Source organism: Homalodisca vitripennis, chromosome 5 (assembly GCF_021130785.1).
Source record: "Homalodisca vitripennis isolate AUS2020 chromosome 5, UT_GWSS_2.1, whole genome shotgun sequence".
Classification (NCBI taxonomy): Eukaryota; Metazoa; Arthropoda; class Insecta; order Hemiptera; family Cicadellidae; genus Homalodisca; species Homalodisca vitripennis.
Genome location: NC_060211.1, coordinates 107,335,934 through 107,361,229, shown reverse-complemented (window position 1 = coordinate 107,361,229; position 25,296 = coordinate 107,335,934). Strand labels below are relative to the sequence as shown.

General features: G+C 32.9%; 1 protein-coding gene across 2 annotated transcripts in view; it reads left to right on the top strand.

The window, feature by feature from the left end:
- The window catches only part of LOC124362679 (ubiquitin conjugation factor E4 B), a 41,373-nt gene that overhangs the window by 5,399 nt on the left and 10,678 nt on the right, over positions 1-25,296 (top strand). The window contains exons 2-12 of one of the 2 annotated variants that reach the window (XM_046817381.1): positions 2,402-2,537; positions 5,098-5,276; positions 5,363-5,533; positions 7,577-7,813; positions 7,944-8,174; positions 9,465-9,626; positions 10,859-11,053; positions 13,866-14,644; positions 16,560-16,795; positions 17,746-17,872; positions 22,388-22,472. In XM_046817381.1, the coding sequence (XP_046673337.1) occupies positions 2,402-2,537; positions 5,098-5,276; positions 5,363-5,533; positions 7,577-7,813; positions 7,944-8,174; positions 9,465-9,626; positions 10,859-11,053; positions 13,866-14,644; positions 16,560-16,795; positions 17,746-17,872; positions 22,388-22,472 (2,538 nt within the window). Of the gene's footprint in view, positions 1-2,401; positions 2,547-5,097; positions 5,277-5,362; positions 5,534-7,576; positions 7,814-7,943; positions 8,175-9,464; positions 9,627-10,858; positions 11,054-13,865; positions 14,645-16,559; positions 16,796-17,745; positions 17,873-22,387; positions 22,473-25,296 lie in introns of both variants that reach the window. The other variant, XM_046817380.1, reaches the window with a different exon arrangement.

The following is a 25,296-nucleotide window of genomic DNA, read 5'->3' as shown; positions in this document are numbered from 1 at the left end:
TATTTTACACCTAATTTTTTTTAACAGAACCATAGTTTTTTTCAGTCTCTAATCCCACAATCTAAATACAGTCTTAGGCACAAAAATAAATCAATTATATTCACAATACATCTTTTTTTTAAATCATATGTATTATAATTCCACAGTATTATTTAACTTCCTACCTGATTTTTTAAGAACAGAGTTAGATCTAGATAGATTTTTTTAAATGAAGTTTAAGGCACGTTTACTAGAAAATGTTTTTATTCTGTACAGGACTATGTCATGTAGCATTTTAGCTAACTGTATTAATGGATTAAATATTATGTTTGAATGGTTATTTTGATGCAAGCTGATGCACGTATTTATGTTTCATGGCAGTAAGGAATATTTAACTTTGAATTTGAAAGAACCAAAATTAGATCAGGGAATTTGAAGGGGAAGGACAGGTTTACCAAGTGTGTTTGAGTATCATTTAGATCATTGGAGATGGCCAAAAATTAGTAAAATATGTCTATTTTTTAGGCCTGGGACGAAATAAAATTGTTTTATGGCTACAGTTATTTTTGCACATTTGTATGTAAAAAGTTTATAATGGTAAATTCACACCATATAATTTATTTGGCTGTTTTATATGTCAGACTGTAGTGTTACCAGTATATAAAACTAATTTTCCTTTAGATAATCATTCAATTTGTGTTTTGAAAGTTTTTACTCATATTTTCATAAATTACATCTAGTAAATATGTTTAAATTATGTTTGGTGTATTGTTATTACAGTTTACATAAAAAATAAATAGGGCTAGTTTTGCTCGGATTTTGCAGATATATCCGCAAACCATACAGTATGTGAAGAATGTAATCTTATGTGAATATATCTGCTATAAACACAGTATTTAATGGATATATCTGTATCCGTCCTTGAAGAGTTAAGAGTTTTTCGTTACTTACAAATGTAATGTTTTCATTTTGGTAGTTTCTTCCTCTTCATAGTGAAATGAAGAAAGTGAGTCATTTTCATACTCATATTCATTCATACACTTTATTTATCACATGAGGTAGCACCTCTCTCTGTCCATTATTTACAGGCACAGGCTCAATGTAGCCTACTATAGTGAAATGCATGTCAAACACTACAGTAAGTAGGCCTAACTATTTTTACTTGTGTTAAGGTATATTGCTGGTTTAAAAATAATTCATAAATGAGTAATATTACTTGAGAAATTCCTTTTGAAATTAACATTTACTCTATCTGGTTTACCAGTGGCTCTGTTTGAAAATAGCAGTAGCTGGTGTGGTCCAAACAAAACTGAGCGGTGACAGCTTGTCTTTCTGAAAGTAAATAACTGCACTCTTCGCAGTTAGATCATAATGTCAGTGAAATACTACATGTACCTAATACCCACATGTTTTTCTGATGTAATCCAATTGATAACTTTATATTATTTTGGGATGTAACGGTATATATCCTGCCACTTTTAGTTATATTTTAGGATATTCACCTTGAAATTTTTATATTGCCTGCTAAGACTGCTAACTCTTTCTTGTTTGGTTCATTTTACTAACTAAGACTAAAAGATAACTACTTTTAAAATAATATATATTCCCTCTAAAATATAAATAAATCACAACCAGTTCATGCAATGTTAGTAAAAACAACACAGCACCAATCTTCTGTATTCATTTGGACAAATCAATGAAAAAAGGATACAAAAATTCTAAGAAGGAATTAGAAAAAAGAAATAGAAATCATATTGTGTGAAAGAAACTACCTAGTTTAAAGTAATTTTGTATAAAATATTGTTGATCTGAACAATACAAAAGTCAGTTTCAGGTATCTGATATAATTATATATAAACATACATACACTATGGGACTAATAGGTTAAATAATTACTGTCAGGATCTTAAACGATTCAGTTTGTTTTTGATAACTTTCATTTTGAAACATAAACACGAGTAAAAATTCCTAAAACTATTGTTTATGAAGAAAATTAATTGCCCATGTCATCTGATCTGGGAGGGCCTTAAAAGTAAACACCACATGAAACCGCCATATCAGTGCCATCGGCCATTCTGACAAACCAAACTCAGGGATAAACTTTTTGAATCCCCAAACAATAAAATTTTGTTCAAGTAATCCATTTTGGTTAAAAACATATTTACCTTTTTCGATTGATTGTAATATTAATATAAAGTGCTATATTCATGTATCCATAATATGATTAAATTACAATTATAATAATATCAAAACAGCTATAACATTTTTAATAAATTGTTATAAAAACATTACATTTTTCTCTTCCCTTCCAGTGATAATGTAAAATTAACAATTTTTTATTATGAAAATTATTTAAGACTGTACATGATGAGACTCTACTGCACAATGAAGATACTTATATACTTGTAAACTTTATGAACAGATTAGAAGGAAACGGTTAGCCAGACTTGAAGTAAACAGTGCAAGTCCTGGCCCCAGCACCAGCGGCAGCCAGCCAGTGTCCCCCTCGCCCTCCTACAATGTCAGCCCCTTCACTCCTCCAGTGCCACCAGCTCCAGGTGATAGAGGTAACTGTTAAATAATTGAGTGATGATGTAAAAATTATTTATTTGTAATTAAAAAGTATTAGTCTACATGCTTTAATTGAATAAAGCATATATGAAAAAAGTTGTTCAAATTTATAGCACATTGTCGTACAATATACATTTTGTTTGGTAAAATATTACATATAAACAAGAGTTTTAATAATGTATTTGCCTTTGAAATATCTAAAAAAAAATTGTAATATCACCAAATATTTTATATTTTACTTTTTCCTGTGCATCTGACAACTTTTTTTTTATTAGATGGCACAATATTTACAGTAGAAACTAAGTATACAGTTAAAATCTTCCTCATTGTTAAGACTTATTCCAGTGGTTCTCAAACTTTTTGCTTCGAGCCCCCCTGCATAATTCAGCTGGTAGCCGGCTCCCCCCTTACATGTAAACGTACTATATATTATAAGGAGTCGCTTTTGAAATTTTACAGTCAATTTGTATTTGCTTAGTTTTGCTCATTTTGTGCATAATATATTAGAGCCTAATGGGCAATAGGTTTAATCGTAATCAAACAAAAAATTCTATACAAACAATTACAATTTTGTATTGTGGCCTTCAACTCTTGACACATGGATTCTCCAAACATAGTTGAAACCATGTTGTCAGGTCTTCTCCAATAGTGTGCGATTCTGTGAGAGATCTGATAAGATGCCAACAAAGCCTTTGAAGGTACAATTGTAATGTTCGAAAAAGCATTTTTTGTAGATTTAACATTGCTTAACACATTTAAGCATTTTTTTGTACACTTATATTTTTGTTCAAAAAAGCTCTCTGTGTTTGTTTGCGATACTTACATGTTTAGTGTCAAGATGTCTTTTTAGTTTGTTAGGTTTCATGCTGTCAGAGGCCAGGACGGCTAGACACATTACGCACTGGGGCCGTTCTTGGCCATTTATGATTATTTTTGTAAAACTAGTGATAAATAATTGTCATCATACTCGCGCACTTTGGCTACGCTTGGTCCACTTGGACTTGGAGAACGCGTGGTTACACTTGCCGTGTCGCCCGGGTCCTCATTTTGAACTTGACTGTTACTGACGCCACTACTCGTACCTGCCCTCACTGACGCGTCTTCACTTCCACCGCTTGTTACAGTTACAATAAATCTTTTCATTTCTACACTGTAACTATATACACTTTTACTCAAAAAGCTTACGCAAAACCAAAATATCTATGAAAATAACCGCAAAACGTGGAGATATGCTATGTTCAAAACTATACTAGACATGGCGCATTCGCGTTAGGGGTAGGAGTGGTGGAGGTTTCGGGACAGTCCGTGGCCAATCGGTCACGGTTGTACTTCACAGGTTAAGTGTGAGAAAGGGCCATGCAGCCCTAACTTTGCCTGTATAAATAAAGAATTTTTTATTTTCATTTCACGAGTAATTGGGAAACCACAACAACCAGGCGCTAACGCGAGTCATCTCCAGCGCTGTACTGAAAACATTTCTGTGTACACTCACAGTATTTTACTGCCGATAAACAAATAAAAATAAAATATTTGGCACTATTACTATGATGACTAAATATAATACATACACTTGTTGTAATTTAAAAAATAAGAAGTTTGATATATTATTTTATAAGTAAATTAAATTAATATTTCAAGCAAGCATTGGCACCCCCTAAACTTTCATTACGCTCTTCTTGGGGGTCGCGGCCCACACTTTAAGAACCTCTGCCTTATGATGTTTATAATGTTTAATTTAGTAACCATTTTTCTGGTTATAAACTTTGAGTAGAAGTGAAAGCACAACAACTCCTGTCAAGCTATAATCCTGTTAACCTTTTAGCAAGTATAAAAACATAATCCTGTTAACCGTTTAGCAAGTATAAAAACTTTGTAAATAGTAATCACATCATTTGATGTGATCATAAATTTTGCGGTAGAGAGTAATCACGTCATATGACGGATTTTTAGTGTGCTATAATTATTAATATATTGTTGTTATGCCATAGTTTTAAACCATTGTGCATAAAACGTAGCGGCCAATGAAAACACAGTAGACTAGTAGTTCAATCTATTTCCCACAGATTGTGCAAGAATCCACTTCATGCTAAACAATAATGCCCACTAACATCATTGTAGGAATTCCCCCCTCCTTTTCTTTCAGCATCATTGTAACATCGCACCTTTTATGTGACCATCAGTTAGTTACTGAATGTTTTTTTTAGTGCAGGAATGTCAAGCGCCGTTGTACATTCATCCTTGTTTTGCCGAGTACCGCACAAAAAAGTTTTCTAATGTTACTGTTTTAAAAGTTTGTGCGAGTTGTGAAAAGATCTTTAAGAATTTAAAATATAATTTATAATACTACCTATTTAGTATATGTTTAGGGCAAAAAATAAACTCTTTCAAACATATTTACTACAACAACTATAAAAGAAGTTTTTACTCATGTGTAATATGAAAAAAGTCTTACTCATTTTTGGTCTAGTTTTCATACCTTAAAAGGTTAAAGTGTCTTACTACTGCTAAGATATTAGTACATTTATTAATGTTCAGTTATGTTAAAAGGTACACCACCACCCCAGAAAAGTGATTCACAGAGTACAGATACATCGTCCCAAATGGAAGTGGAAGATTATTCTCAGTCGGAAGAGAAAAACAATGTTGTGTCGAACTCTCAGGTGGATGTAGACTCTGGTATTGAAAACATGGAAGTAGAAGAATCTAAAGAAGTTACACAAAATAGAGTAAGTCTTTGGGTAATTTCTGATATTTTTATTCTGAAATAAAATGGTTTTCTTGACAATAATAGTTTAATATGAAATAATTCCAGACATCATCAACAAGTGATTCTACAGAAGACCAGGTCCAGGCAACAATATCCAGAGTCCTTTGTGTTTCGTGGTCTCAAGGCAATCAGAGTGACTCGTCTATATTCCTTCCAGAGACTGCAGCTGGCATGAGTCAGAGAAAGCAAGAAGGAGATGGCACTCCTGATACTCAGGTAAATATAACAATCGTTGCTAATTAATTAGTCATAAAAATTATTGAAAATCATCTGGTAGAGTCTGTTAAATCATTTTAAAGTAACCTACAGAATAAATTTTACTATTTTTTTGGAAAGTGTAAGCAATCAAAGGAATGTATAAAACACGGTCAAAACAAATGTTTTTAGTTAGTTTTTAATAATTTCACCAGCCTAGCTTGTATCAAAGCACATTATACCTACAGTGGTCTTATAATGGTCAACAATGTGTGTGCTGCTATAAATAATGTTATATTATTTAGTTATCTATACACTTTGTTGCAGGAAATCTATTTATAATTATTATAATTATAATTATAATTATAATTATTTATAGAAAAATAGCGTAATATTATTTCGTTATTAATATAATAAAGATTAAAATTTCTACATGGTCATTTTGATTACTTTTGTAGCCAAAATGTTAATTTTATGATAATTTATCTTAAAACTAATATGCAATTATAACAAAAAAACATAAAATAAATGACACTAAAAAATTTATCTTTGAAATTACGTTTAAAAAAAAGGAAAAAAAACAGCATTGGTATATGATAAAATACTTAAGTTCACACATTACTTACAGATAAATCACAAATAATAATTAGGGTTGACACAACTGATGGCTTAAAATGTTCTGCAGTTAAACTTTTTATTAATAGAATAAAAGCAATAAGCATACTGTGTACTGAGAAGAGTAAGCAGTATGTAGAATTGCAAAATCTTTTCCAACTATTATTGCCAAGTCAGTGACACAGAGTGACAAGGACATTTGAAGGTTATTACAATCAAAGGTTTACTGTAAGTCGTGCTCTTTGTATTATAAGTTCTTTATGGAATTAAACAGTTTGTACAACTGCCAGGGTATAAAAACTTTACATCAAAACTTTCAGTGACTTGGTAGCCATCACCATTAGTTGCTTTGTAACACAATTGAACTTCATTATTACTGGTAAACTATTGCATACAAGTGGTTAGGTTTCAGTATAACATTGATGTTCTCGTGCAAATCTGTTGAGACCAGTCAACGATTATTTTGGTAGATCTTTTTGGTAAGATCCCTTAGCCAATCACACCATAATATGGTTGATGGATAATCACTAATATTTAATTTAATATAGACCATCAGTATAATAAACCCTATCAGACACTTTTCATATTTTTCAAGAAAATATCCCAGAAATTTTGAATAAAATTAATATATTGCGGATCAATTTATTTGAACATGTGTGCCCCAGCGGGTACAAATTAATTTTCACGTTGATACTTTAACAACTTTAAACAGATATGTCGCTCCCACATCAATCCAATTCAGGAAGCTTTTTTGAAGCCTTCCCGGAAAGACTTTAAAGAAAACAGAAAAATATAAAATAACCTAAAAAATAATTTAGTACTCTTTTGGAAAATGTCATTAAAACAAAATAATGTATAAAAACACGGCCAAAACTGATATTGTTAAACCATTGCGGATTGATTTGTTGCACAAAGCGTGCCCCAGCGAGCACGAATTAATTAGCACATTGGCAGCAGAACAGTTATGCTATTCCTGTATCGATCCAATTGAAACATTTGTAAATTTTCCATTTCTAATAGCACATAATAATACATGCAATATGATAAAATGTGAAAGTAGTTGTTGTTGTTCAAATAGCTGATTCTTCAACTTCTACATACAACTGCGGTCTTTAGAATACTTGCAAGTGTGTTTAAGAAAACAAAAGAAAGGCTGTTATTAAAAACATTCAGTTGACAGAATTACACTCACACATTCTACAAGACCATATTAAGACTCAAGTGGGGGGGGGAAATAAACTTTTATGGCCTGAGCTCACACTTAGGCTCAGGTACTTTATTATGGGATATTTCGTCAGTCTTACCCAGTGGGTTTGTGTAGTGCAGTGAGTTAAAAATGTAATAGAATATCCTAATGAAGGTTTGTTAATAAACAATGTTATACGTGGTATGTTGACAGTTTTATTAAAGAACAGGTTTGGTTTTATATAGCTGATTTCTGTCTTTCAGGATCTAATTAGCCAGTCATTAATGGAGGTGATGTGTCAAATTGCTTCTGGAGAAAACCCGATGCCCTCCCCGCTCACTTGTTCTACACCGGACGATAGCAATGAGAACATTGCAGAAGCCAGCAGCAGTCAGAACAATACGAGCACTGTACCGCCGCCATCACTCGCCACTACAGGTCTTACCTACCTTACAGATACTTATGCCAGGGTCGCCAATGAAGAGAGAAACAATCCTAAGGTGATTTCTGATGTTTTACAATATTAATGAACCGAATTATAACACAAATCTCTAGGTACGTCATCTTAGTTAGAAGTTCAGCAAAGGTTTCCTTTGTTACATTTCTCACCAGATGATTGTAATATTCCAGAGGAGTAGTATGCCGCCACTGAAAGAGGTGCTAGCTGAAGTACGAGCCCAATGTGTTCAACACACGTCTCTGATGCTGCAAGATGTGCTGGTAGAAGAGGTAGACTTCACGGGCCGTCTGGGGCCACTGTCCTCACCCCTGCTGCAGCCTGTGCTCAAGCAGACTCTGCCACGGGGCTTCCTACTGGAGCTGCTGGCTCGCACCCACTCCAACCCAGACACACTTAACAAGGTAACTCACTCCAACACAGTTTAATTTATCAAATAAGGTACTTTTTATTTGATAATTTATGGTTTATGCAACATGTTGTTTATTTTTAACCTTATAAGTGCTGGATATATTTTTCTCAGTACTAAGCAATTTTTACTATCTTGTACACACTGCTCAAATTATTTATTTATTCCTTACTTTTTGTCATAAAACTGAATCTTATCATACATAATTTTATTTAGGAAAGTAGATAGAACAATATAAAAATATATTCAAACACCAACCTTTATTGGTATTCCTTGTATTAGCCAACTTCTGTAACATTTAAACAGGATTTTTTCAATTTATGTTTAGGGCCTATTTATTGGCACCACAAGTAAATCTGTTATATATAAAACATTCTATATTTAGTTGTGATTACAAAAATAACAAAAACTCCTTTTTTGTACAGGAAAAACAAACTGATATAATCAATAAGAAGTCAAGATGAAAACGAGGGCTGACTCAATACTTGCTAAACCAATTTCGTGTAAAATAACACCTGCAATACAATTGGCCTGTTCAATGTTTAATGGATTGATCATATTGATTGTATATTATTTTAATACAGGAATTAATTAATTCTGAATACTATATAAAATATATTTGGATACAACAAGATTTAACAAAGATATATTGGTCTTAGTAAACTAATATTTGTTTATGCCTGACTGGGACCTTTGCGCTATGTGGATGCAGTTTAGGAATATAAAATTAATTTGGAAAAAAGATGTAATTTTGGTGTTAAATGTTTACAGCAAGAAGGTGTTAAATCAATTTAAAATATTATTTCATAATGTCAGTTTAATCCTATTGAGCCAGCTTGAAGAACAAAAAGCAAGATAAGGATACCTACTAATTTAAAGGGATTTTTAGAGGTATTTAGAAGTGGCTATTATGTAAAACCACTCTTATCCATGATAAAAGAAATTTTGAGATATTAACATACATATATTGTTAAAGAATGTATTTATTTACAACTACACAATGTATATACCATACTAAGTGCCAGCTTAGAAAGCTTCATGTTTACCAGTTTCGGTTTCAATATAGAGGTATCTGTGGTGGAGTTTGACACCACGTTTCTTCTCTAAATTAAGTTATCGTACATACAGATGTACAGATTCTAAGGCAGAAACCTTATTTCTAACATCAACTGGTGGGAGAGACTGTTAAAGACTCACTCAGTTACACATAGTGACTAATTTTAAATATATGAATACGTGTAAGGGCACAAACTAAGTTTTACAATGGATAAATTTCTGATTGTAGGTGTTCAGTCCCCTGCTGCAGGGCCTGTATCGAGCCATGCAGGGAGCCTCGGTTGTAGGGAACAGTCACCGCAAGCCACTGGAAGCTCTCAGTGACCTGGTAGACATGAGGGTCGGCCCCACTGCCAGCCTGCGACCTATATGTCATCTTATCACACATCAGGTACTGTACTAGTCAGATGAGATGTTATACATTAAAATAGCTAATTAACAATTTTCTTTTGTTATGATTAATGTTAAAAATAATTAACTAATAAATCTAATAATATTTCAAGTAATAAACTTCTCATAAAGTAATGCAAAAAAAGCGTAAATTTGTTAGTTTTTCCAAACCTCACTCCTTTTTTACCTTTGCTTCAGACACAGACAGACATGATCTGTGTCCTGCCCTATCACCTGTCCCTGCAACTATTTTTAATTGGCCATGGCTAGTCAGTGTTTGTAGATTGCACTTTTACATTTTGTGTAATGTCTATAGTATTGATGAGTTGCAAATATTTCAGATCTCGGTCCTGTATTTGGTTTCAAGATTAATTTTGTAAATAAACATTACATAACTATCCAAAAATTACTAAAAACAGAAATTGTTTTATTTTATATACTGAACAGTAATGGAAGAGTCATACTAAAATAAGTCTATCCAAAGATTTGTACACAGTGCTTAGACGGGCGCAACAAATCAATGGAATTCAAGATGAACTGTTTATTGGTTTGAATATTTTTTTTTAATTTATTTTTTTGAATATAATTTCATTTCTTTCCAACAAGCATTTAACGATATTCTGAACTAGTTGCAACTGGGACCGTTCTGTTTAACTTAAGTGGTTATTGTGCAATTTTATGAATATTATTAATATGTATATTATTTCACTACATGATTGTGGGATTATTAATTCTTCAATTTCCTGTATGTCCATATTAGTATACTGCACTGATGTTGTTCACGTATTACTACAGTGCCTCTGGGTCCCAGTCTTGAGTATCCTCGAAGTTTCCCAACTTTTCACGCTCTAAAATCTTAGGACGCTTAGCTTTATACTTCTGCACAATCAGTGCTTTGTTCTCTGTTTCTTAAACCTTTTATCTGAAAATGTAAATACTTAAGCAAGACTCAAAACGTTCTATTGCATTTTTGGTAATGGACATGAAGATGATTTTGTTGTGACATAATGATTTGTAGTGAAAATGGAGGTAATTTTTTGAAGACTTGTTAATATGTGTAACAATTTTGTATTCACTCTTTTTCAATCCAAACTGGACTACATGATTTTAGCTGTGTCAAGTGCTCAGATCTTTAAGTTGTGTTTCTGTCCCTGTTTGTAAGATGTACATTTACTCAAACTTAAATTTTAAGTATTAAAGAAGTAAGTACACTGATTTCTTATATATTTACAGGTGCAGTTTTTACCGGATATAGTAACAGGTGCTGCGGGCCGAGAAATTGCTCGAACGTCTTTCCTTGGTCCATTTCTCAGCATATCGGTTTTTGCAGAGGATGAACCTAAAGTTGCAGATAGATTTTTTAGTGGAAATGCTTCCAATGACAAACCACTCCAATCCACATTACAACAAGAATTGGAGAATTCTAGGGTAAGTACTAAAATACAACCTACTGTAGATGAAATCTTAAAATTATTGTAGAATATTTATGTAAGTATTTATTTACAATAACAAAACTTAGATTTAAGTTATTTCATTTTGCTAGAGTGTTGTCGAATGTCATGAGATGTATTTTATGCTCTCTCATTATAACAGAAACATATTAATCATGCTATATAGTTTTCCTTTCAGTCTACTTTATATTTGAGGAAACGTGATCTGAACTGAGTACTGTGCCTGGAGGGAGGTCTTTAATTTGGTGAAATTTGTATTCTCATTTATATACCCATTGTACCCATGTGAATCCATTTAATCATTTAGTTAAGGAACTAAGCTCTATAAATGTAATTATGTATAATGTGTTGCTTGTGTTATTCTCATTGTTGCATTATCAAAACTCTGATCTTTCAAATCACCTATTCACTTATGTAAATTAATATAATCTGAAGTGACCTGTATAATCTCCTATTCAGTAAAAACTTAATGACTTAATTGGTCACCATTTTGTGCTGGCAAAGAGTGTTTTAAAGTATGTAACTGAATCATATTGTATATTGATATAGTGGTGGCTTAGAATTGTGTGATAAAAATCTTTTGGCAGTTGTTTAATGTTTCCAGATATTTTCTAGTATACTCTATACAAACTGAAATTTCAAACTGCCGGTAAGAGGAATTGAGCACTAAAAATCATACATATCCGATTAAACTGTTAGTCAATAACCATGTGGAGGGCTAAATATAGTATAATGCTTGTTTTTCGTCCGAATGGATGTTTCTCTCTGTCTGATTTTCTCACTCACACACACAAACCCAGCACTTTTCTTCAACATGCGTCTGCCCAATTACCCTCAGTTTATATATATATATATATATATATATATATATATATATATACACGAAGGGCTGTTTTTTAAGTAAGGGCCGTTTTTTTTTTTTTTTTTTTTTTTTTTTTTTTTTTTTTTTTTTTTTTTTTTTTTTTTTTTTATAAACAACAATTATTTTTTTTCAAAATACATTTATTTTCAGAATCTACATACTTTTTTTTATTTTTCTACATAGTTGCCTTGTTTGTTAAGGCACTTATCATATCTTAAAACTAAGTTTTGAAATCCCTCTTCAAAAAAATTTGCCGCCTGCTCTGACAACCAGGAGTTCACGGCCGTCTTGACTTCTTCGTCGTCATTGTAGCGCTTCCCGCCAAGATGATTTTTCAAGTACCGAAAAAGGTGGAAATCGCTCGGAGCAAGGTCGGGGCTGTACGGCGGATGATTCAAAACTTCCCAGCCAAAAGAGTCGATCATTTCCTGTGTCCGAGCAGCGGTGTGAGGCCTTGCATTGTCGTGGAGAAGCAGAATTCCCTTTGTCAGCATGCCGCGTCTTTTGTTCTGAATGGCGCGTCGGAGACTGGCCAGGGTTGTTCAGAATGGCGCATCGGAGACTGGCCAGGGTTGCGCAGTAGGCTTCTGAGTTAATCGTCATTCCTCGCGGCATAAAGTCCACTAGCAAAACACCGCGCCTGTCCCAGAACACAGTTGCCATAACTTTGCGCCGCAACAGCGTTTGCTTGGCTTTGACTTTGACTTTGACTGGAGATGTTGTGTGCCGACATTCCATGGACTGTTGCTTTGATTCAGGAGTGATATGGGATACCCATGTTTCATCTCCTGTGACAATTCGACTCAACATGTCGTCTCCTTCCTCGTCGTAGCGGGTCAAGAAAGTCAAAGAACTGCTTAATCTCTTTTTTTTGTGATCCTCAGTGAGGAGTTTGGGTACCCATCTTGAGCACAATTTTTTAAAGTTTAGGTTTTCTGACACAATTTTGTACAGTACTGACCTGGACACTTGAGGAAATTCCATAGAGAGAGTGGTTATTATGAACCGTCGGTCCTCATGAATTTTTGCGTCAACTGCAGTAACCAAATCTCCCGTGATCACAGATGGCCGGCCTGAGCGATCTTCATCGTGGACATTTTCGCGGCCATCTTTAAATTCTCTGACCCATTTCCGCACTTTACCTTCACTCATTGCCTTGGCACCATACACCTCACAAAGCTGATGGTGAATGTCAGCAGCCGACATGTTTCTTGCAGTCAAAAATCGTATCACTGACCGAATCTCACACGCGGCGGGTGATTCGATAATCTTAAACATTTTAAAGATCCACAGTAATGCATACAGGTTAGCTACAGAGCTGCAACTGACATGAAGTTGTTCGCTAGGAATGCCGGGAGGCGGGGCGCACGCTCGTTACGGCAGGAACGCGAACTACTACCGTGAACGGGAGAACGGCCCTTACTTAAAAAACAGCCCTCGTATATAATTTCTTAAGATTCAGTCACAAAAAGTACTTGCTCCACCAGAACTTAAACCCGGATCCCTCACATATCACTCTTTGATGACATTGTGCTTTGTAAAGGTGTCCAGGACACCCCTGGGTGGTAAAAGAATACATTTTTGTGTAAAAAATTGGATTCCAGCAGTTTACCAATATACCTTGAAACAGGATTTCTGTGGTTTGAACTTCACTTAAAGACTCCTTTATTTTCAATTGGTTGTCAAATAAAAATCATATCTAATATACTCTGCTCTCATGATCACATTCGTACCTCTCATATTCATCTTGAAATTAGAACTTGGACCTCACTTCAGTATTTGATAATATTTTTTCTCTGTGTGACAAAAACTGTTCAGAAACACGTATAAATTACATGTTATTCTGTCTTTAACTAAACAAATTAAGAATCTTAATTTTGTTAAAATGATTAAGGTTCACTCTACTTTTACAATGTATTTTTTTCAGATTCTGCTGCATAAAATATTCCATGATGTACTAGTAAACAGCAGCTCAAGAGAAGCCATGTTGGCGTACATTGCAGCTCTTCTGCGGAACAATGAGAAGCGGTCACAGATACGAGCCGAGGAAAGAGCGTTAGCTGGGGACGGCTTCATGCTCAACCTGCTGTCAGTCATGCAACTGTTGGCTGTCAAGGTCAAGCTGCACACAGTCGACCCACTGTATCCCTTCCATCCTTCTAGCATGGTTGATATCAAGAACGACACTCGACTCAAGCTAACCTCAACTGAAACTTCCTCGTGGCTAGATGAACTGAACAAATCCGAACAGACCGTGTGGAAAGAGCCCAAGTTCCCCACTCAATGTTGGTTCCTGACATTACACTGCCATCACTTAGCGCTCATGCCCACCTTGCAGAAGTACCAGAGACGTCTCAGAGCACTCAGAGATCTTCAGAAACTGGTAGAGGAAATGCAGAGTAGCGAATCGCACTGGAAGTCTCTGCCTTTTGCCTCAAGAAACAAAGAACTGATCAAACGATGGAAGCAACAAATCAAGAAATTGACTCGCAGTAAAGCGTGTGCGGACGCTGGCCTGTTGGATGACAACTTGATGCGAAGGGCGCTACTGTTCTACACCTCAGTGGCAGAGTTTCTGCTGAGGATATTGTCGGACAATCCTCTCAACCCCAGCCTTCCACTGCCTGCCGACACACCTCAGCTGTTCTCTGCCTTCCCTGAGTGGTATGTCGAAGACATCGCAGAGTTTTTGCTGTTCGCTCTTCAGTGAGTATTTTTTTGTACTCGTAAATATCTTGAGTCAGATTGATTTTAAGGTAGCTAGTTTCTCTATTCAAATAATTGTTCCACAATTTGTGTAATAAAATTCAGGAAGTACTATATATAAGGCTTTTTAGTTTGTCATCCAAGATTTCTGTCCTGGAAATGTAAGTCTGTAAACACATCATTTTATTTTTTTTTTTTTATTGAAAAGTTAAAAAAACAAAAGAAGAATTTATTAAAAACATCAAGAACTACTTTAAAAAGTGAACAAAAAGAAAAACGAAACTGGCAATGCATGAGTTATGGTCCATTTTATAAAGAAATTAAAAAAGTATTTAGAAAACATCTTGACATGAACATAACATTTTCACACCAAATAAAATAAATAACGTAATTGGAAATCCAAAAGATAAAATTTTAGATGAATATAAAAGTGGTATTTACAAAATTAACTGTAAAGATTGTGGTAAGATTTATATTGGCCAGACAAAAAGAACCATTAAAAAAAGATTTAAGGAACACAAAAGATATTATAAATACGGACAAACTGAAAAATCAGCTATTGCCAAACATGCATTTGAAACAAACTACACATTTATAAACTTTACATTATTAAAACAAGTCCATAAACAAGAAGAACCCTACACATATGAAACATTATACATAACCAAACATAAAGGTAAAATATTAAACAATGATTTTGGACCGATTCAAAATTCACCATTCCTTTAAAATATAACTAAATTCTTTTTTGACCAAAAGCTTTTATACATATACTAATATTTATTTTATTTTACTTTTAACCATATAAATTTTTGTATTAAGTTTTACTCAGCTGATATTTGTTTTAAATTGTTGATTCACACCTGATGATGGCATCTTCGATGTCGAAAGGCCTCGTGTTAAAATATAGAAATTATTGGAGAATTTTGAGTTTTCTTTAATAAACTAATAGAAAATTGATATTTCCGATAAGAAGAGCTCCTCCTCCTTCATTGAAATGTCGACATCATTTTATGTCTCGCAGTGAGCTCAGTTTTCAAGTCTGGATTTCAAATAGTTCCTTTGTCTCTTCAGCCTGGGTGTTGATGCATAGATACTTCATTCATTTTTTTATTGCACATTATAATTTCAATTTCACTTTCTTTTTGTGGATAAGATTGTTTACATTTCAAATATACAAGATAACTTCAATATAATAAGGTTTAAGGTTATATAATCAGTTGTCTCAAATAATGTAATACTTGGCGTTTTAAGAACTTTTTATGGACAACTGTACAATTCGAAAAACTTGTACTCATACAATTATTAATTTTATTGTACTGAAGAAATAAATATTCTATATCACATAAAATTATGTTTAGATAGCCAAGGACGAATATATTTGAATAATGACCAAAATGATAGTATTGGCCCTTGTATATTATAGCCTGGTAAACCAATCAATAAAAATCACATTTTACTAGCTCAATAAATGAACAGCTGTGTAAACTGTTGACAGTAAATGTTTTTCATTTGTCAAAGGCCTTCAAATGCATTTTTATTGAAAACAATCGTCATAACAAACAATAGTATAATGTCATTACGTACTTATTGTTTAATGTGAAAATTAAATTAGTACTTATTATTTAATATGAAAATTAAATTAAGTTATTTAATTATTATTTGTGTGTGTTATTTGGATGGTTTAATATGGAATAATATGTGAAGAATATACATGCCTTACTAAGTTTTCAGTTTCGTACTGCTATATACAAAACATTAATATCAATTTGTATAAACAAATGATTGTCCAGTATATTTGAAGAAGTATTGTCACCAAAGTTAAACTTCTTATTTGAAATTTGTATTCAATTTGAAGTAAACAACAAAACTGTATACGAGTAATTAGTAGAGCTTGCAATATTGTAATATACAGGTTTGTGCCTGGAGTTATTGCCACATCCATGGACCATTCGATGATCACATGGCTGCTGGTGGCAGTCTGTTCCCCCCACTGTATCAAGAACCCATACCTGGTAGCTAAGATCATAGAGGTGCTGTTTGTGCTTAATCCTGGTATCCAGGCTCACACCGAGGACCTGTACAGCCGTGTTATGGCCCACCCCATCTCCGAACATCACCTGCCCTCCTGCCTCATGAAGTTCTACACTGGTTCGTATCGTTATATGTGCTGAATAATAGTTAACTATCATAGAACCCTTAAACATTATCAAACTTGTATAAAAACCAATATATTTAACAGAACTATACAAATGTTTTATGTTGATTTGTTGTAATAGGCAGCATTTTATTTGGAAAGATTCAAAACTTGACGATACAAATATTGTCTCTGTAACAGCAGTTGAAATGTCTCAATATTGACATTGATATTGATATTGTTGATTTCTCATGTAGCAAAGCAGAGAAGCACTGATAGTTAGAAAAAACATTGGCCGAAAAAGATTAAATAAAAAATTCAGTCTTTCACAACCTGGACGCTGTAAAATAAGTTTAATGTTAAATAATTGGAACCTCCAAACAGACCAAGTGTCTTGGATGCCCTAAATTTTCTCTTCTGCTATTTACAAAAATCAGTATATTTACAAGTTTTTATAATGATTAAATATGTAAGGAGACTGAAAGAAGTTATTGTTAGTTTTTAACTTATATTATGTTATTTTTTTAAATCTAAATACATGTTTAAGTTTTCATTTAGTGCATTTAGTCAGTCTTGGCAAGTATAATTATACTGTTTATGATTCTTAATTATGTAAGTTTTTTATATGTTTGATGTATGTTTTATGGCAGAATGAGAAAATAAATACATTTATTTATATACAAACTGTAGCCACATGCCATAGTTACCTGACAAGTAAAGTGACCTCTATGGGATGTGAACCTCCTAAAAGTTTCACTAAATGTGTTCTACTAAACTACTATTATCACGTCTGTTAATAAAAATCACTGGTCAAATTCCACACCAGAATTGGTACTAACAATGTAAGAACTTATAAAACCAGTAACTTTTTGGGTTAGAATTAAAGAAACCTGTGTTAATAAGGCATGGATATCTTCACACAAACAGTATTTCAATAATACATTTACATTATGTCTTATTTCAGATGTAGAAACAACAGGGTCGAGCTCCGAATTCTATGACAAGTTCACAATTCGTTATCACATCAGCTTGATTCTGAAAGGCATGTGGGAAAGCACTGTCCATAGACAGGCTATTGTTAATGAGTCCAAGTAAGTGGTTTATATCAAATTTAAATATATGTTTTGTATTGTCATTGCAGGTTGGTGTATAAAAGACATAAAGGCAACATTCAACAGAGATTACTAACATACATAAGATTTCTCATCTTGTGTATAATCATTATTATCTTTTAATATTAAAATCATTAATGGAATCAAAATAATATTTTTTATATAATATTTTTCTTATCTAATGTATGAGGTGTGATCAAAAAAATTCCAGGACTTTTTATATACTATGGGAATGCAATGTCTCACAGCGATGTGGGTTGGCAGCATTGTATTCCCTGACCTCAACAGTAACACAGCTGTGTTTGCAGATCAATCATAACATCACTGAAAGTAACATTAGCACAGTTTGTTTGAGATTAGTTTTATAGAGTTTGGCTATTTTTTTGTTTAATGAAAATGAAATGTGAAAAGAAGAGCAACGTGTTTGATGTGAAGTTTTGTGTGAAACTGAATAAAACGTTTTCTGAAACCTTTTTGATGTTACAAGAGGCTTTTGGTGAAGAATGTCGAAGCCGATCATGCTGCCATCAGTGGTTCAAGAGGTTTAAAGATGGCCGAACATCCACAGACGACGATGCTCGTTCTGTACGCCCTTCAACGTCAATCAATGATGACAATGTTGCTAAAGTGAACGCTCTCATATGATCAGACCGTTTCATTTGGGTCATGTCAGGAAATTTTAACTGAAAAACTTCAAATGCGTCGTGTTGTTGCAGCAAAGTTTGTGCCAAAACTGTTGACTGAAGACCAAAAACAACACCGAATTCATGTTTCTGAGGAACTTCTTCAAAAGGCAAATGACAATGAAAAGCTTCTTGGATCATGTCATTACGGGAGACAAGACATGGGTTTTTGGTTACGATGTGGAAACAAAAGCCCAAAATCATCACAATGGACATCAAAAGGCTCTCCAAGACCCAAGAAAGCACATCAAGTCAAATCAAATGTGAAGGTCATACTTACAGTTTTCTTTGACTGTAAAGGTGTCGTCTACTATGAATTCCTTCCACAAGGTAAAACAATTAATCGTTTTGTTTATCTTGAAACCCTCAGAAAATTGCCTAATGCTGTGAGAAGAAAGAGACCTGAGCTGTGGCAAAGTGGTGATTGGGTTCTTCATCATGGACAATGCTCCTGTTCACTCTGCATTAGTTATCCGTGACTTTTGTGTAAAAAAACGCAATGACTGTCATTCCTCAGCCCCCCTACTCACCTGACGAGTTCCTCATGCAGTGGAAGGAATGGGGTGATCAAGACTGGCGGAGAGAAAGAGTGGAGGGCAGAGCCGAGCAGTACGATAATCCCGAAAATTCGTCGACTGGTCAGAGCCAAGCAGTGCCGACAAACCCTGAACATGAGGCTGATAGCGACCTCAGTTCGGAACGGTTCTGATTTCTATTATCTTACGAATTAATGAGTCGTTTTATATCTGAACATATCTGCAAAATATAGAAATTATAAATCGAATTAATTATATTAATATTGAACTTTCTTTATAACTCTATAGACACTTTACAAAATGTGAGATGGTGCACAACGAATAAAATGTCATAATTTCATCATATTTTGCATATAGGCTTAAAACAACAGTAAATATATTTTTTTTGTGCTATTGGAATATATTCAAATTAATAGGGCAAAAGCAACAATATTTATAATCTGAAGTCCTTAATTGGTAGTAAATAAATTAATAATTACGCTACAAAATCTGTAATGTTATGTAATAGCTATAATAAACTAAGGGGATTAAAAAGAAACTTGCGAGTAAATATTCATCCAAAAACATAAATTATAGAAACGATTAAAATCAATGACAACTACCTAACTTAAATACCTAACATAGCACGTGACATCATTAATAAATACAAAATTTTCCTAATTATATTATATTACTGTAACTGATAAATTCAGTTTTAAGAACATATATGAATATATGTTTGGTTTACAATTTTTAAACACTTATATTTATGTAAGAAAATATTACACTTATATTACAGAAAATATTTATGTAATACAGATGATGAAAATAATTTAGTCCTACTGATCTCTAATGCGCACGAATATACAGATTTATGATACAATTAAAATTACACTAATTTATATAATTTATTGAAGTAAACATTGCGAGTTATATATTCAACCAAAAACATTAATTATAGAAATATGACACAATCAATGACAACTACCTGACTTAAATACCTTAACATATAGCACGTGACATCATTAATAAATACAATATTTTAATAACCTCAAATTATTACGATCAAGTTTTAACTTATAGCAATAGCTCTCTGTCTGTTTGTTGGATATATCGAGAATGAAAAATAAGCTGTAGACTTGAAATTGTGCATGCAACTTCGACCAAGCCTGATATGGGTCATGTGTCGTCTGGCGTATGCAATTATAATGCTGGCCTGATCTATAGTAGATGGCAATTATCGAATAATTTCTAACTAATAGTAATGTAACTACAAATTATATTTATTTGATTAAGGCAGTTGGAAAATGCAATGAACCAAATATAATGTTACAAAACAATTTTATTTGGTTTACATTTTAATACGAAAGATGCAATTAAAAAATACTCAACTTAATTGTTGATTTTGTATTTTTTAGACCATGAAGATCTTAACTACTTTAACTACTAAGCTAAGAAACACGAGTCTCAAATCTTTTGAAAAGTTTATAATGTTTGCAAGCATGAATGCTTACAATCACATTTGAGTGACTAAGAAAATTAAAAAAAAGTACAATTTAAATTGAGAATTCACTTGTAAACAAAAAAATTTCTAAATTTTGTGAGGAGGGCTCTTTTTTAATCCTCCTGGATGTTTAATCCACCCTCGAATGTTTTTCTAGCTACGCCACTGAATGTAACGAGGTTACTTTGTTACATTAGTCTTCCTTACGTCTTTTTGGGTCTTTCGATACTCCGTTGTATTGGTTTATTTGTATGTAGACAAGATTAATTGCCTGTCATTAATTACGTTGTAAAATCAAGGTTTAACTAAATAAATTTAATTGTGCTGCATCCTGCAGCATCCAGCTTTGAAAATGTAATATATATGTATGTTGTACTAAACTACGGAAAAGGGGTTTGAAAATACAGTGAATACATTTTAATAGGTTTGCCAGGTACTGAACTACTAAATTAAATTCAGAGGAGTACGGAGCGAGAACGTGCGGACTGCTCATTCCACTATTCCAATACGCGGGCTATCTGTAGTTTGGAGGAGGGGCCCCTCCATCCCCCACTCTTTCTCTCCGCCGGTTTTGATCACCCCCATTCTTCCACTGCATGAGGAGCTCGTTTCTCACCTGACCTGGCTCCAGCAGACTTTTTTCTCTTCCCGAAGCTCAAGAGACCCTTGAAAGGACGAAGATTTCAAACAGTTGACGAAATTTAAAGAAAAACGACGGAGCTGCTAAACACACCTTTACAAAAGAAGAGTTTTCTGGGGCCTTTGATGAGTGGAAACACCGGTGGGAAAAGTGTGTAGCTTCCCAAGGGGAGTACTTTGAAGGAGACAAATTCGAATAACCTGTATGTTGCATGAATAAACGTATAAAAAATTCAGTCCTGGAACTTTTTGATCACACCTCGTATATCTATCTAATGATATAATGTCTTGTAATAGTAAATTAACACGTTTTACTGTAGAAGTTTATGATAGTGAAATTTATACATCAGAATTTAAGATCCTTATATGGTTTTTTGTATAATGCAGAAATGTATAAGATAATAAGAACTAATGTGTTGTAATACCATTGCATTTTCCTTTTTAGTAATACAAAAATTATAAAGTTGTTTAAAAGCTCAATTGTCGAAAAAAATTGATTCAATTTTTCAATTATTTAAGGAAAGGTAAATAATAAATTGAACATGTTTCATGAACTGATAACAACTGTCAATATATTTTACAAAATAATTTGACTACAAATGTAAAGCATTAAGAAGGAATAATCTGATAATAACTTGGTTGTTTAAAACGATACACTGGTATTAAATTGGTTGATACATTGAGAATAACAACCAGATAAACACAAGTGTTATAGTAACAACAATACTCTCTTAAGATTAATATTGGAGCTTTGAAAACCTGTAATGCAGAGGCCTATCAGCAGATGTAATTATATCAACAACATGCACATCTGAAGTGTAAGAGCTTTCAATTGATACCAAATGTGCTTATAAAATAATAGTTTTATATACCTAAAATTGCCATATAAAATCAATAAACCCTTGTAAATAGTTACTGGGATTTTTTAGAGCTTTTATGATTGTGTCGACTGAACCCAACAGTGGTAATGCAAGCCAAACGCTTTATTATTGCTTATAAAATATTTTCAACATTCGTTTAAAACCTTGTCTTATAAAAAGTAATTTTATTTCAATATAGTTTCTATAAATTTGGTTCTAATTAGTTGGATTAATTTGGTTTTGTTTATATGTGGGTTGGTGTGTAGTATGTTAAATATTAATTTATTTTGCAGATCAGGAAAGCAATTTGTTAAATTTATCAACATGCTAATGAATGATACAACATTCTTGCTGGATGAGAGTTTAGAAAGTTTAAAGGTAAGTTGTAACCTCTTTAGTATAAAATAAGAATATTTATTTTTTAGAACATTACAATAGCAGTATTACCTTTGTAGGTTTAGTTTAGTTACATTTTGTTTATGTTGAGTACATCTTGTTATAGAATAAAGTATTGATGGGATAATACATAATTTTCTAATATCAAATCCTAATAGTTGTTTTAGGCTGAGTATGGCTACTCAGCCATACCCTTTGTCATACCCAAAATTTCTTAACCCTTTGGCTGCTAAGAATTTTTTGACATGTTATCCCAAAAGTGCTCAGGTTTTTATCGGATTTTATCCCAAAAGTGCTAAGCCTAAAATGGTGAATTTGTAGAGTTTTAGGCTTAAGTTCCTCAAATTTTAACCTATTTCATTGATTTTGTTTTGTTTTGTAGTATAATATATGTAAGAAAATAAAAAATAATACATTTTGAAAAATACAAAACTATGTAAACAAATAAATAAATATTTTTTTTTCAACTTTGACACAGAAAAACATAATTAAATTTAACTTTTATTTTTTTAAATACATTTTTACCTAAAACCATATGTTGTTTTGAGTACATACTGAAATTTTCATGCAAAAATATAGATTTTTACTTATGTAATGAAAAAAACACAAAAAACTTACCCTGTGCTATCTAGATCACAGCTGTTTTTGCCGTTAGTGTACTATAAAAAAACCAGCAAATACAAGTGTTGTTATTATTTTTAAGGAAAAGTAAACTTATTCAGCTGTCATTTACCGCAATCGGCGTGTAAATAACGTAATATTTAGCGCTGGAAAAAGAAATTCGCAACAACGAAGTATTGTTCCATAGCATTTTTCGGCACGATTACCAAAAACGACATATCGTTGCATAGCAGCCAAAGGGTTAAAACAAATCATGACCAATCCAATTTTTGCCATTTTTTAGCGTTTAGAGGCTGTCCAATAATACAAAAAGTAATCCAAGAGTGACATTTTATTTTTAAGAGATTTACAGAGGTCCAGAGAAATCTAGCTATATTTTAACAACTAATTCATATTCCCTACTTTATACTTTAATTTGATAGGTTATAACACAAGGCTTTTATAATACAGTAGAGTCCCGTTAATCCGACCTAATTGGGACCGAGCCCTATTCGGATTATGTGATTGTTCGGATTAGCCAGAATTACAGAAAAATATGGTTTTAAACTTGAGAATGGGTCTATTTTGTTATAGAATTATCAACATTGTTTATTAAAACATGTTTTCTGACAGTTGCATTGTATTTCTGGACAAATAAACGTGTTAGCGAATACTAAGCACATTTACCGTATTTAGTGTGAGAGTTCTATTGTTAAGCAATGTGAGCTTGCTGGATATTGTACGGGTCCCGCGTCATCCAATAGACTCTCTTCAATGCGACAGAAGACAATAATTGAATTTATGTCTTTTAACAATTAATATTGTAATCAATAATAATATCAGTACTGTACGTCCAATTTTTGTTTGATTTCACTTCTTAATACAGTAATTTAACTCATACTTAACCTATAAGTTTCAATTTGGTACTGTATTTAACTTCATTATTTATGTACTGTACCGTACACAATTTGTCTTAATAAAATACTGTATGTCTATTTAATTAAAGTTTTCTTTGTTTATGTATGTACGAAATGATGCACCCATTTTCATTTTTTTAAGTAATTAGTTCCTATAACTGTTCATTATCGTTATAAATAATTCCTCCTGGACCTGTTCGGATTAACCGACGTTCGGATTACACGTGTTCGGATTAGCGGGACTCCACTGTATATGGATTTAATCTACAAAAATATGGGCATATATTTTGTATCAATTGTAAAACATATTTTAAACTTAAAATGTATAAAAAATTTCAGACCACCCCCCGTCATATCAAAAATATTATAAGGTAGGAGTATACTACACCTCTTGTTGACTTGTGTAACAGTCTTTGGTGTGGTTGCATGCAAAATTTCAAATCTCTAACACATTTCATTCTCGAGATGTCTTGCAGGCAGATAAGACAGGCATACAATCATACATAACCGAAATTGACGCAAAATTATGCTCAATTTCTATGGCTGGACATACACCATCATAGACCACATCTTTGTCTATTTAAAAATGAAATTTCATGCAAATTTTAAAAGTGTACAGATGAAACCTTTCTTGGGAGATCTTGCCACATAATACATTCACATTTTTGTTTATTAAGTCAGGTTTCATAGCAGTGTTAAAATAATAAGAGTTCAGGTGAGCTAGGGAGGGTACTACTACCCAAGAGTGCGCTGAAATCAAATCTTGTCACTGGTTTTTAACATTGCACAAACGTAAAATATAGAAAATACTAACTGTTAGCATAATATATTTTTTTAAATATGATAAATTGTTATGTATTAATTAGATTATCTATGTATAGTTTTTCATAAACAAAGTCCAACAAAAACAGATTTTAGCAATTTGTAATTTGCTTAGTATGAAATTGTAAGATTTGATGCACACATCTAATTATGTATTTACCTAGGATTTTGTCTATACATGCACCTTTTTATTTTGTAGGTAAATTTTAATTGGTTTCTGGTTATGCGCCAATAAAATGTATTCAGTGAATCAATTTCACAATTTGTGGGGCTTTGCTATTGCAGTGCATATTTTACAAATTCACTGTAACTAAAGTAAATTCAATACAATCCACATCGTGCCTCAACTTAATGCTTACAGAGTGTGGGTTCTCTTTACCACAACAGATCATCACATAAGTTATGTTCAGACAGTATCCATATGAAGGATGAGGGTTCTATAGAGTATTCAACAAAATTGTACTCTT